The 12,836-nt window shown below is 39.5% G+C and overlaps 1 protein-coding gene across 6 annotated transcripts in view; it reads right to left on the reverse strand.

Annotated features, from left to right (window-relative positions):
• Positions 1-12,836, reverse strand: part of EHBP1 (EH domain binding protein 1) — a 207,262-nt gene that overhangs the window by 63,883 nt on the left and 130,543 nt on the right. For 5 of the 6 annotated variants that reach the window (XM_064709260.1, XM_064709257.1, XM_064709258.1 and 2 more), the window contains 2 exons: positions 8,237-9,151; positions 6,135-6,278 (listed from right to left, as the gene is read on the reverse strand). In XM_064709260.1, the coding sequence (XP_064565330.1) occupies positions 6,135-6,278; positions 8,237-9,151 (1,059 nt within the window). The remainder of the gene's footprint in view (positions 1-6,134; positions 6,279-8,236; positions 9,152-12,836) is intronic. The other variant, XM_064709259.1, reaches the window with a different exon arrangement.

Consider the following 12,836-nt stretch of genomic DNA (forward strand, 5'->3'; position numbering starts at 1 on the left):
CACTCACATTGGTACCTTGAGTTTAAGGCATCTTTCAATCAAAATAAAATATTCTATTTTTGCTGCCTACTCTGAATTTGCTTTTGATACCGCTTCTGTTCATGTTGGCTCCAGTTTACTTATTGGAGGTAAGTTTGGACAGTTTGGAGCTTATTAGTTCAGAGAGGCAGCAAATTATTGCTGGACATGATCAATAAATGGGATCATTTATTAAAGCAGGTCTTTCAACATTTAAAATATTTCTTTGTTTTTATTTTATTGCAGTCAGCATATCCAGTATCTTTGCAAATGTATGCAGCCAAAATTAAAGATCATAAAGACTCATATCCTTTCAGATTCTGTCACTTTCTGAAGCCTTTCTAAAAAGAACTTCCATTTCCACTAGTCTGGTGCATGCAAAAAAAAAAAAAAGTTATCATTTTGCACTCAAATATTTATGAAAATGAAAAGTAATGGGCACAACAGATTGACACCTGAAGTAGAAAGAGCTTATTAAAAATGAATTAGATACAGCTGCAACAAGTCCTTTGAGCAAGGGAGTAATAAAAAACAGTATTCTGAGCAAGGAGAAACAATCTCATGGCAGAGCCCATTCCTCTGCCCTCTGCACACAGTGTTCGTGTGTTTGGAGGAGACAGCTTTTCAGTGAGGTACTCTGTATCTGCAAAATCTGCTAACAGAGTTGAACATCATTGACACTGCTTTTTCTTTCTTTTTTTTCAATATATACACATTGAGGCAGCTACCGCTGTCATTCAGCTTGAATAAATATAAAATAATGGTACCAGAGATAATTAAACCCAAATCTTTCTCTGTACAGAAAGCAGGATAGCAACAGTTGCAATTAAGCACAGCAGCAGCCTCAGGATTATTCTCCAAACCCCCCAAGTCTGTTCGTATTATTCTGGTTTTAAATTCTTATTGTTCAAATGGAGTCACTCACAATTTTTAGGGACTCGAATGCTGCTCTGAAGAAAGAATTACTATTTTCCTATTTCACAAAAGGCAGAAGACAGAGTGATTCCCTCCAGGGATCATACTACTGAACTCCTGCATCCACCAATCTATGCCAGATCCTAAATATGCAAAATTTTCGGCCAAATCCATATATGGGTGGCCAAGTCCTGCACCTAAATTCACCAAGGAGGAATCCTTAGCTCATGCAAAAGCCAAGTAACTTTAGAAACTATCTGTAGCCCTTGGTAAGGAGAAAAACACATCCTTTCCCAGATGAGCACTTTTCATGAATTTCATTAATACAGCATTCCCTGCTACAGCTGTCTGCCTTACAAAAACAAATTAAAAGAATTTGACACAGGATTTAGGAGATGCCAGAAATAAAGCTAGTGGGCATAATCTTAATTTTCATCCTGCTCTGTATCCTCTAAAACAAAGCCTAACTGTGGCAGCACCTTTTACTTTCACTATCTCCTGGTCTTCAGCCCAGCCCTAAGCTCTACCCAGTGGTGTTCTACCCAATACTTTGGTTTATTTTCACTGTTCAATATGCATGCCCATCAACACGTAGGATTATTCTTTACACCACAACATTCACATCTTGCTCTGAAGACAGAATTCTTAATTTCTTGATTTCTTTCTACAGTGCCCACATCTATGGTATTTAAGAGTCTCAAGAGAATTAATCACATTCCCTTCCCACAACAAGCCGTGGAAGAGTTATTACCCTGCTCTTCTGATGAGAACTGAGAGGGAGAGATCCAGCTAAAAGGATCTATCACTGGGTGCTTGCTCTGGGAAGCCTATTAGTTGGATTTTTTTGCAGCATACTAAGCTTTATAGCCATTTATATGTCTCAAGCACAGCTCCAATTGATTTCCCTGACAGACCTGGATGCTCAATATATCTGCAAATCAAACTTTTGCCTCAAAGTGATCAAGAAAGGAAAGACACAAAAACTAGTGACCACCTGTAAGACATTTGGCTCAAAAGATTAGTAGCACTGACCAGGAGCTCTGATAAAGGCAGAAGTACATTTAATTTTTTCAAGGACCTTAACCATGACCTCATCTTTTCACTCCTCACAGTCTCTGCTTTGTTTGTCGTACACCTTTCAATTTCTGCAATCAAAAGCACAGAGGTCCTCTGGACAAACAGCCTTCTACATCACCTCTATCCTCTGAGGAAAATGAGACACAATTGCTTTGGGGAAAATAGTATGTGATCACATAATTAAAGACTACATCATAATGCATATACACAAAGGAGGTTAATTAAAGTTGCCTGTGCATTTCTTAACTCCTAATTCCATTCTCTGTAATCATGCTGACTCCATAACCATAGCCATTTGAGTTTGGAGAGTAAATGACAGCTGCAGTAAATTTCCATTCTTTATGTGGCCCAGTCACTAAAAGAAAATAAGAAGATTTTGCCAACAGCCTTTACAGATATTTGCTGACAGCAGAGTTATGCTGAGATTCTAGAATTAGAGATTCCATCCCATGTTCTACAGATGAGGATTCCCCTCCTGGAAAGGCCTTTTAGGGCCATGGCTTCTGAATTTTTCCCACTCAGTGTGGTCCCCTCTAGCCTGTCATTTTGCTGGATAGGTCTCATAGCCCAGCTCCAGTCTCCTCACCTTGCCAACTTCACATTCCAGCCCAGCTGCCGCTGCTAACAACCATCACTACAGGTTGATATTTTACAGCATCTGGAGGGAGCAGATATGTCCCTTCCAGCCCTGTGATATTCACCATGAGAAAAGGCAAGTTAAATAAAAATGAGTAAGCTAATAAAAAGGCTCTCCTGGTTAAAAGCTAAGTGATTACAGCTGCTATATCAGATTGCAAATGACAGAAGCATCTCGTAAAAGAGTCACCACATGCACACATACATCAAGAAAGCAAGCAGAAAGGCTGAGCTGTTTATAAATCTACCATAGAGAAAGGGATCCACGAGGGGATCAGTAACTCTCTTCACAGAGCTCTTAAGCTAATTCTTCCAGTCTCCAAAGGGCTGCATCAATTTTAATGACACAGCTATGATCCTCCCAAACCATGAGCATGATTTCAAGGAGGTTCTGATCAATGCAGTCTCCTCTTAAGACTTCAAATACCTGCACACATACCTCCACATGCTGTCTGGCATGCATACAGCTTGAGATTGAAGGCTTCTGAGAAGCACCAAATAAGCAGACACAACACTGAAAAAATTTCTACCATGCTGCAAGGAGGGAAGAAATGAGAGAAATGAGGCTGTACTCTGTGCTTAGAGGAGAAACAGGAACACTGTTTTTTGCAAAATTGACTTTTACCAAGCAAATCAGGCGGGCGCACACGAAATAAACCTGTATTTAGGAAATTTCCTCCCTGTTGCTGAGCCTGAGCAGTGCCATTGCCCATCCTCACCATGCTCACTGTCCAAGCCCACGCACTGAACGCTGCTCTCACCTGGTCACTGGGAAAGCAGAAACCCCTGGTTCTCACATGACACATGGAAAGTGCTAACAGCAAGGCCTAGGAGATGAGACTTTTCTAAAGTCACTAAGGACTCCACAGGCTTCTCTTAGCTGGGCTGACTGACAGCATGGTCTGAAAGACTAGGGTGCTTAAAGCTCTTCCTGAGAAGGTATCAAAAAAGGTGCAATTGCAAACTTCAAGAGTTACTTTCAAAAGTATTGCCCCTGAACTATCTCTTCAAAGTTTTCTTATTTAAAATTAGATCTTCCTGTTTCAAACCATTTTCTTTTGAATCTCAATCCATCCTGAAAATGAGCCTCGTCCAATTTTCACTACTAAATGCTGATTCTCATTATCACAACCTTCATTTGGATAACACACTACTACACATTACTGCACACTGACATACAACACTGCTTTGAGTCAAAGTTCTTATTATTAACCTTAATGACCAAAAAGCCATGAATAGAAATAAGTCTGTGCTATACGCTAACAATCAAATGACCTGTAGAAAACTGGCAGAACTACATCAAATGAAAATGCCTCATCTCTACTAATATCAAGCATGTTAAAGGAAAACAGGAATCAATGTGTTTTATCTTACACCTATATATGTTGATGCACACATGCATTCTCCTTCAGAATATGCACATGTAGGGATATGTATATAACATATACATACACGTTATACACAGCTTTATATAATGTATATTATTATATACCAACGGTAAGAGTCTCCAAATCACATCTCCACGACACACTTCAGAGATGAGGAGCCTTTGTCATTCTTATGTGAAAACAACTCAAGTTAAGAGTGCCCGCTACAGAGTGCCCAGATTTCACATGGGCCAGGACCATTTGTTCCAGGACAGTTCTCCTCGAGCTTCTGACAGAGGCAGCAAGAAAGTTTACCTCTGCCAAGCTGCCCTAAAAGACTGCCCTTCCTTTTCCTGCAGGCTTCTAATTAATTTTTGAATTAATTAGAAATAAGGTCCTGTGGGTAATCTGGCAGTTCTAACTCTCACCCTGAAAACACATCACCATCTCCTACCCTCCAGCTGGTTTTCATGGCCTGGACACCAACTTCCTCATTGTGTAACTTCACATTGCCACCTACCCAGGGCACCTCTTCTCTGCACTCGTATTTGGATTTCATTAGCAGGAGTTTGAGGCTAAAAGAGAAAGTTCTGCTTCCCAATACCTGCACCAGAAGGGGCCTCGGTCCCTAGGAGAGCAATGGTAAGAGATGCTCTTGCTGGACAGTGTCCATGCAGACAATTTTTATTGACACTTAGGAACTTTTCTGAACTTCAAGGCTCCCAGACAAGACTGCAGTATTAACACAACTTTGACTTTTTTGAACGGATTTTTCAAAGGAATCTAACCATCTTTTCAAATTTTACCTATTTTTAATATGAGTAAAACAATGCTTTGTCAAACCTGATACAGAGAAAGAGATGATCAGGTTTTTTGATGTTAAAAAAAAATTTAAAATATTACCCCGAGACAGAAGAGCTGACAGGGAAGATTTCAGCTCAAACAATGAAATACTAGCAAAGCTGTAAAACCTTTGAAAATAGGAGCTTGCAATAAAAAACATTAGGCAACTTTAATTACAGTTGTTTCTGCCTGTGTAGTTGCCTATAGTAACTCTCCTCTAATACCAATTTCTTTATGAAAAGATAATTTTAAAAAATCCAAAGTGAAATTTATACTAAAATATACATATCTAGGAAAAACTTTAAAAAACAGAATAAGAAAAATTATCTTATATATCATTAAACAAGTATACAAATAAGACTTTTCTGTGTATATGAATGTATTCCAAAGTAAAATGAAGTGTTAGTCTATGGAGAGGAATTTCTACAAAAAAGAAAAACCAGCAAGGATCCAAGAGAGTAAAGAAAATAAAATGAAATGTGTTAAATCACTGCCTTCATTTTTTAATTGTATGATCCCATTCCTGTAAAGAGGAGAATCTGCCCCTCAGGACTTGGCTCTGAAAGGCAGGAATCTGTAAAGACTCCAGCCTTTCTCTGTATCATTATTTTTCATTATATTTACACTCTCAGTTGCCAGTACAGTCTCTAATGTGCAATAGTTAGAATCACAAAACTTGCATTGCAAAGGTTTGCATAAAAATTAATTAGCTTTCATCTCCAGAGAGTAGGGATTCTCCAGGTCACCATGGAAGCCACTGGAGATGCAACCACAGCTGCTTCGACACTGGAGCTCATTCCCCAGCTCAACTTTCCCCCTTCACCAGCATAATCAACTTTGGTGATAAAAAGGAATTGTTTCATCAACTCTTTTACAAGACTGACACAAGCAGCTCCATTCACTGCAACAACACTTCTAAAGCAGCTAGGAGCTCACATCAGAGGCTCAAGGAAATAATTTACATTAACTGAAAGAGAAGCAATCAGAAATAGCACAAATTACTTCACTATCATTTAACAAGTGATGTTTGAGTTTCATCCCACCAGAAACTGCAGTGCCAATCAAAGAAGATGCTCCCAGACTTCTGCTTCCAAGGAAGTGGGAGACACCTTTCTATTGGCCATAACATCAGGAGAAACAGGTTTTAGAAGTGAATGAAGGACACACGACACACCAAACGTAGAGAAGAAATGTTCTGCAAGGACATGCCTCCCCCCACGACAGCACACACAATGCATTTTAACTCTGCAAACTGCAAGAGTGGCCAATGTTTCTTACATCGTTCAGCTGCTTATTGCGGGCTGGGATGAGGGTACTGCTTAGTTGTTTATTCCCTGCCTTTAATGCTGCATCTCTTCTTGCTTGCTCAAGCAGAACTCTCGCTCGTTCTTTAAGTTCTTCCTGTCTTGACAACATACGTTGCTTAAAAATAAAGAAATATAATTAACAGCAAGGCAGCCTCAGGGTACTGAAGGTTTATACAGCAGTTAATAGCCAGCGGCCTTCCTATACAATACAGGTCAGGAGCCACATGAATTATGTCTTCATGAGGTGACAGAACATTTATAGAAATGAAAAGATGATCAAAATGTAAAAAAAAAAAAAAAGTTGTAGTCCTTTATAATGTAAATTCGAGTTCTCTTCCTTCCCCTTAAAACTTAATTTCTATCAACATTTAATGCCTTTAAACTGCAACTGTGGAAAAATCCAAATGGCTTCACAGAAGCCATGTCAAACGTGCTGTGTTTACTTATTTATTTTAATATGTATGCAAATATGGCTACAACAAAAATGCTTTGTGGGCTACTTATATGGGTACCACTCACTTATAACTTAAATTGAACACAAAGAAGCTGGGTACAAGGCAAAAAGCTCTCCAAAAATATCTGCTTCTATTGAATTCATGAATATGCACAAGTCCCTTCTTCTTACAAAAGACTGAGGCTACTTTAAGAGCAGAAATATCAAAAGGGGGTTCTGCACAGGCAACACGAGAACATGAGCAGCTCCCAGGCAGACACAGTCCCAAGGGCTGGTTTCTTAGTCAAGGTCAACTATCAAGAGTGGGAAAATGCATCTCCAGGCCTTTCCATGGGCCAGGGCTGGGACAGGTGCTGCCTGCTGTGCTCCTGCAACAACCACGTGGAAATGGAGGTGGTTGACTCTAAGCAACAACGGAGTGTAGGTTCAGAGGGAGTCTCCCATCTGAGATTTTATTGCCATATGCAAATGTACCAATAATTAACAACTAAGAACTGCCTTTAAAGCCAACTCTTGCTTTTTCTTGGCCTGTGACACCTTTGTCCATGAAAATCCTCATAGAGAACAAATCCTGCCTCCTCCTGCTCTTTTATTCTGTATGGGCCAAGCTGTTCCTTTTTCAGCCAGTACACAAAGACGATGATGATGATGATGATGAGGATGAGGATGATGATTAGAAACCTCACAAGACTTCATTGATTACAGGAAAGAAATTAGTTGACTCTGGAACCTATATTTGGCCATTATCACTCATCTATAGACTGCTTCTCTTGCAATAAAATCATCTTTATGGTGCTTACTCAGAAAAAAAGTCCCATAAAAATATTTGAAGCAATTCATACTATCAGAAGATTGGATATATTCTTTTCTTACCAGAGCTAATGGCACAAAGCCCAAACTCGAGAAAATTCTTCACAAGGGTAAAATTATAAGCTTGTTTTGGCATTTTTGTAAGTGGAGGTGTTAACATGCTTTACATATTTTTATGATTACATGATTTATTGATAATACTCAGCATATATATAATATTCAACTTCCATTCTCACAATAAATCTGCAAGGTAGGTGGGCAAACACTGTTATCTTTACAGAAAGGAAAATGATATTGTGTTGAAGTAACATGCCTTAGGCCACTCAATGGAAAGCAGCATAATTTAGCAGTCTGGAGTTTCTACCTCACCATACTGGCTATGTTCATGAGACTCTGTGGTTTCCCAGACAAGATTCTGAATTACCTTTAGTAAATTTTAAGGTATTCAACGCTTTTTATTTCCTAATGAATTGATATCTATTTCCAGTCTTTGCTTCAGTGTGCAACATTCAGAGGAAATGAGTTGCAACAGACAGTGGCAAAAGCTTTGGAGCCATCTTTGAGATAGTTGAGAACACAAATTTCTTTAATTGGAGAGAGATTGGAAAGATCAACAGTGGGACAATTTCTGTAAATTTTTCGTGTAATGATTGTTTTGCAGCACCACCTACTTCTCAGGCAAAATATTTATTGCCCAAAACTACATTGCTCACCTCATCATTTATGCTGAAGACTTGGTGTAAATTACAAACACAGAGAAAAGACTTGAACGGCATCTCCATCCTAATTCACAGACACAAATGTCTTACCTGGGCTGTTTTAGCAGTTTGATCTGCATGATTTAAAGCTGCTCTGGCATCACTGTCAGAATCAGACTCTATTTGCCTCGGAGAAGCATGTGGTTTCTTTGCAAGATCTGTATCCATATTATAGGAGTATCCTGGCTTAGAAGTAGGAGATAAACTTGGTTTTGTGACAGGTGAACTGGGATCTGCTCTTGTGCTCTCTGTGGATCCTATACATCCCAGCTTTTCTTGCTCCGAGAAACCAGGGGTACTGTCTAAGCTCTGGTGTCTCTTCTTGTTGTTATCTTCACAAGCAACTGTGGGAGACATATCCTCCTTTTGATCACTGACATGTGCTAAGTCACTCAAGTCTAAAGTGTCAGTTATCAGCAATTTCTTCCTTCCCAACACAGGCTGCACTTGTGTTGCGTCTGTACTGCTACACTTCCCGATTTCTTCCGACGCGGAAGTCCTCCCGGAGCTCTGCTGGGATTTCTGCGGATCCGTGTCACTTCGAGTCCTGCGTGAGGAAGGGGAAGCTGTGCTCGGGCTCAAGTGGTCATCAGGAGTCTGATGCTCGCTCTCGGATTCGCCGACGCCGCTGTCGTTGACGAACACGGAGTCGTCCTGCGAGGCGAAGTCGGCCAAAGCGCTGTCCGGGGGCTGCAGCTCGGGCTCGCGCTTCAGGTCGCTCAGCTCCGCGTAGAACTTCTCCTGGTCCACAGAACTGTTGGTGTCCGTCTCGTAGTTGCCCACTTTGTATGTGCTCTTGCTGCTGTTCTCCTCTATCTGAACCACGTTCAGCTCCTGGCCGCAGAAATGTGCCCTTATCTGATAGAGATAGGTCATAACAGTCAGTTTGTCTGGGATGGCCAACAAAACCATGTCCGAAGGCTCCAGCAGTCGCGATATTCCCAAGCTGGCAAACCCGTCGTAGGCCTTTGAAGACAGACAAAATAAAGATAACAGTGTGGCAGTTTCTTACCCATCATAACATCTCAAAAATGCAAGTGGAAATTTCAGTCAAAATAAGCAAACCTAAAACACACTCAATATTACAGGGAGAACATGGCTCTGACTCAGTTACTTATTATTCTTTTGGCTTCATTATAGTCATTACTACTTTTTGGTGCACCATCCAACATCCAGCTCATTGATTTGTCCATGGCTTCTACACATGTCCCAGGACATCTTCATAGCAAAGCAGACTGAGAGAATGTAACCAGCAAAAACACTCAAATAGCATTTTAAAAAATATTTTCAACATACTTCAATGCCATACTATACTAAAATCTTTTCTTACTCAAAATTGTGAGAATTCTATGAGTAAACAGCTCTTCGTGAAACTGCAGCTTGAAAGCCCTTCTTTTTGCACTAGGAAACTCTACCAATATCTTAAATGGTTCTCACTCAAGTAGCAGGAAAGAAGCAAACAAAAAAAGTCTAAGAGCTGGACCAGAAAAAAAAGGAACTCAGGATGGCTTTTTAAGATAAGGAACAAAGATATAAGAAACACGACACTAATCCATCTTGAGCTTTATCATTGATGATCAACCTTCTGCCTTCTATTGGTCATGTAATTGCAGTGATTCCTGCTGATGAAAAACTATGTCCAGATAGTTAAAAGGAACACCACCACAGATTACTTCACACTAAACATAAATCACATTAATCCATCAAGCAAACGCATTTTAAAAACATTTGTTGATGCTAAATTTATAAGAAAGAGAGAGTGAAAATCATTCCCATTTCACTTTACTTTCTAAAAGCTGAACAGTTGCAAGCCTCCCACTTTGTGAGGCCACATTGTCTTCTTTTACTGCTGGCCCTTTAAGTGAGTGGGCTTGGTGCATCAGGTTTTTCTAGTTTTGAAGAATTAAAGCCGTTTCTCAATTTACAATTAATTATTACTATCCTGGATTAACCTTGGAAGACAATATTGTGTTTCAAGGAAGTCTTTAAAAGGCCTCCTGTTAGCGTAGATGCACTCAGTTAAAGCATGTGGGCTTCTCCTCCCCCAGGAATCCTGCAGCTCCTTTTCAGCGTCTCCTGAAGGGCCTTACAATGTTCACAGTTGATCCTACACTATTTTGAACAAAAGCAGATGCTAAATTTAAGACATGGATGAGAAAACTGTCCTTTCACAAGGAAACAGTAACACACATCACTGGCTTCAACTCTTGAACTTTACATTTTTTCCTTAATTTCTTTAGTTTAAAAAGAATAGAGAAAAAAAAATAAAACAATTATTTTTTTTTTTTTAAATCCTCTTGGTTTTTATATTACTAAGAATTCAACAGTGAGACAGAATGTGGGGCTGGGCTGGCCTGCTCCTGGCAGACCCAGATATTTTGTTTGCTCTGAGAAAAAGAGGCTCTCTCCTCCTCCTTGCAATGTCATTCCCTACTCAGTGGTCCAATAGTTTTTGTTTCAGCTGCTTTTCAAAGTCTGCTTCCAAAACCTGGAATTTATCTTCCTGAAATTTTGCATGCCTCCTCTCATGCTCAGGTATAACTTTCCAAAGCACTTTAGGTGAAGTACTTTTTATATAATTATAATAAATGATTCACAGAGTTTATCTAGACACAGAAATGGTCTGAATAATTTATTATTAAGCTCTTCTGGCATTCTCCCCATGCAAAATGATTTTGCCTAAAATCATTGCTGGTATTTGGTGTAGTATTTCTTGGGAAGGTTTATTATGATGAGGGACTGTTATGGCATTTATAAATACAGAGCTGTGCTTAGATATAGGAGCAGCCGGGGCAAACATGACTAATGTATTTGCTGGTACAAAACTACAGATGGAGCAGAACAGCAGCAAAATGATAGGTGGGAGGGAATGGCAGCAACCTGGACCAAAGCAGCATCTTGGAAAACAGAGCTGGAGGAGCAGGATCAAGCTGACTGTGGAGGAGAGGGAGACAAGATGGGTGGGACTGAATAGACATGAGGGGCAGAGAGAGCAGCAATGCAGGGATCTGGGTGGCAGCCTAAGGCATGGCAGAGAGCAGCAGTGATGGATGCTCACACCACAGCAGAAACAGGCTGGGCACGGACACACAGCGAGCCACCCGTGCTGTCTGTGGAGTAAAGGTAATGCCAGGAAGGGCTGTTTGCTAAGTGGGTCAGTGCTGATTCAGTGGCATAAATAACTTGTTACCTCACACTGCAGGTAGTGGGAGTCACCACCTGAGGAATGACAGGACCTAAGGACAGGCACAGCAGCTGGGGCAGCCAAAGCCAATAGACATGACTTGACCTAAACTCCTTTTATACTCTCAATTTCTTATTCTTATTCTTTATGTGCTAATAAAACTAAATTCTATGAGTATCTCCCAGGGTCTATAAAATTAAGGTGAGGACAGTGTTACAGGTCTCAGGAAAGGTACTTGCTTAGAAGTAACACTACAGCAGGACTGAATTTGGAATGATGGATATTCTCAGTACAGCTACAATCACTTTTTGTTGTTGGCTGCTCAGCTCTTCTGGTGATGCCTGGGATTAAACACAGTTATTTCCTGCTGATGCCTGACACCTATTCCCCATCCCCTCTCATTCTCATCCACATTTTTGCTTCTCTCCTTTCAAAGTACACTAGATATGTAGATTGGCATGCCAATGTTCTACAGACAGTAGCTCTAGACATAGCAATTGTGTGTTCTGGATGTGTCCATATAGGACTATGTGATGGGTTGTTCTTCACTACTAGAAAAGCTGGGAGTTTCCTGATATTCCAGCATATTTATAAATTCATCATATTTCTAATTAGTTTGTAGCATAATATTAACAGAGAAAATTTTCCAAGTCAAATTACTTTTGTCAAACACAGGCATAACTCAGCCCCAATTTTTGCAAATATTTACTACTCTGCATGTTTAACTCTGCTTCTACATTATCCTACTGATGCCAATAAGCATCTCCTACACATGCAATTAGATCTGTTCTTATGACTTTGTGGAATCAAATTGTAGAGGTAAGCATGAACACCTATTATAAAAATACTAACTCCAGTTAATATTTTCCATTTTGAGTCAATACTACCCCTGTAAATCTGAATTCTCCTATTTAAATGTATAATTGAAAAGAATTCCCTTTAAAAATGGGATATTTTATTAAGATGATCACTCAAGTTCAAACGTATTGAGGAATTTGTTAGAAACGGCCAAGAACTGGGGAGCATCATAAAAATAAGAAGTGCCAATTGAACATCCAAAAGATATCACCACATGATAAATGAACCAAGCTTCTCTAAACAGTAACTAAAACCAGAAATTCATTATTAGCAAAATACTGTTGTGCCCTTCTACTTCTCATTCCTTCATCTTGTCAAAGATCCAGCCCGAGTCTTGTTTAGTAGCTTATATTTTTAATGTGCAGGACATGTTATGAGTGAGACAAAATATTTCTAATGTTGATTAGGAACTATAGTGCCAGTATGCTGTAATTTTAATAAATTTTCCATTAATTTAAATTTAATTGTTATTTAATAATAATCAAATGGACATATTATATCAAATTAACTGTTTAACACTACTAGGAAGGTAATATGGATAGTTAGCTATATTTGAGATTTAACTGGAAGCACAACTCTTTAGACCAGCTGGGAAAGTATCCCTGTAAT

This window comes from Zonotrichia leucophrys, chromosome 3 (assembly GCF_028769735.1).
Source record: "Zonotrichia leucophrys gambelii isolate GWCS_2022_RI chromosome 3, RI_Zleu_2.0, whole genome shotgun sequence".
Lineage (NCBI taxonomy): Eukaryota > Metazoa > Chordata > Aves > Passeriformes > Passerellidae > Zonotrichia > Zonotrichia leucophrys.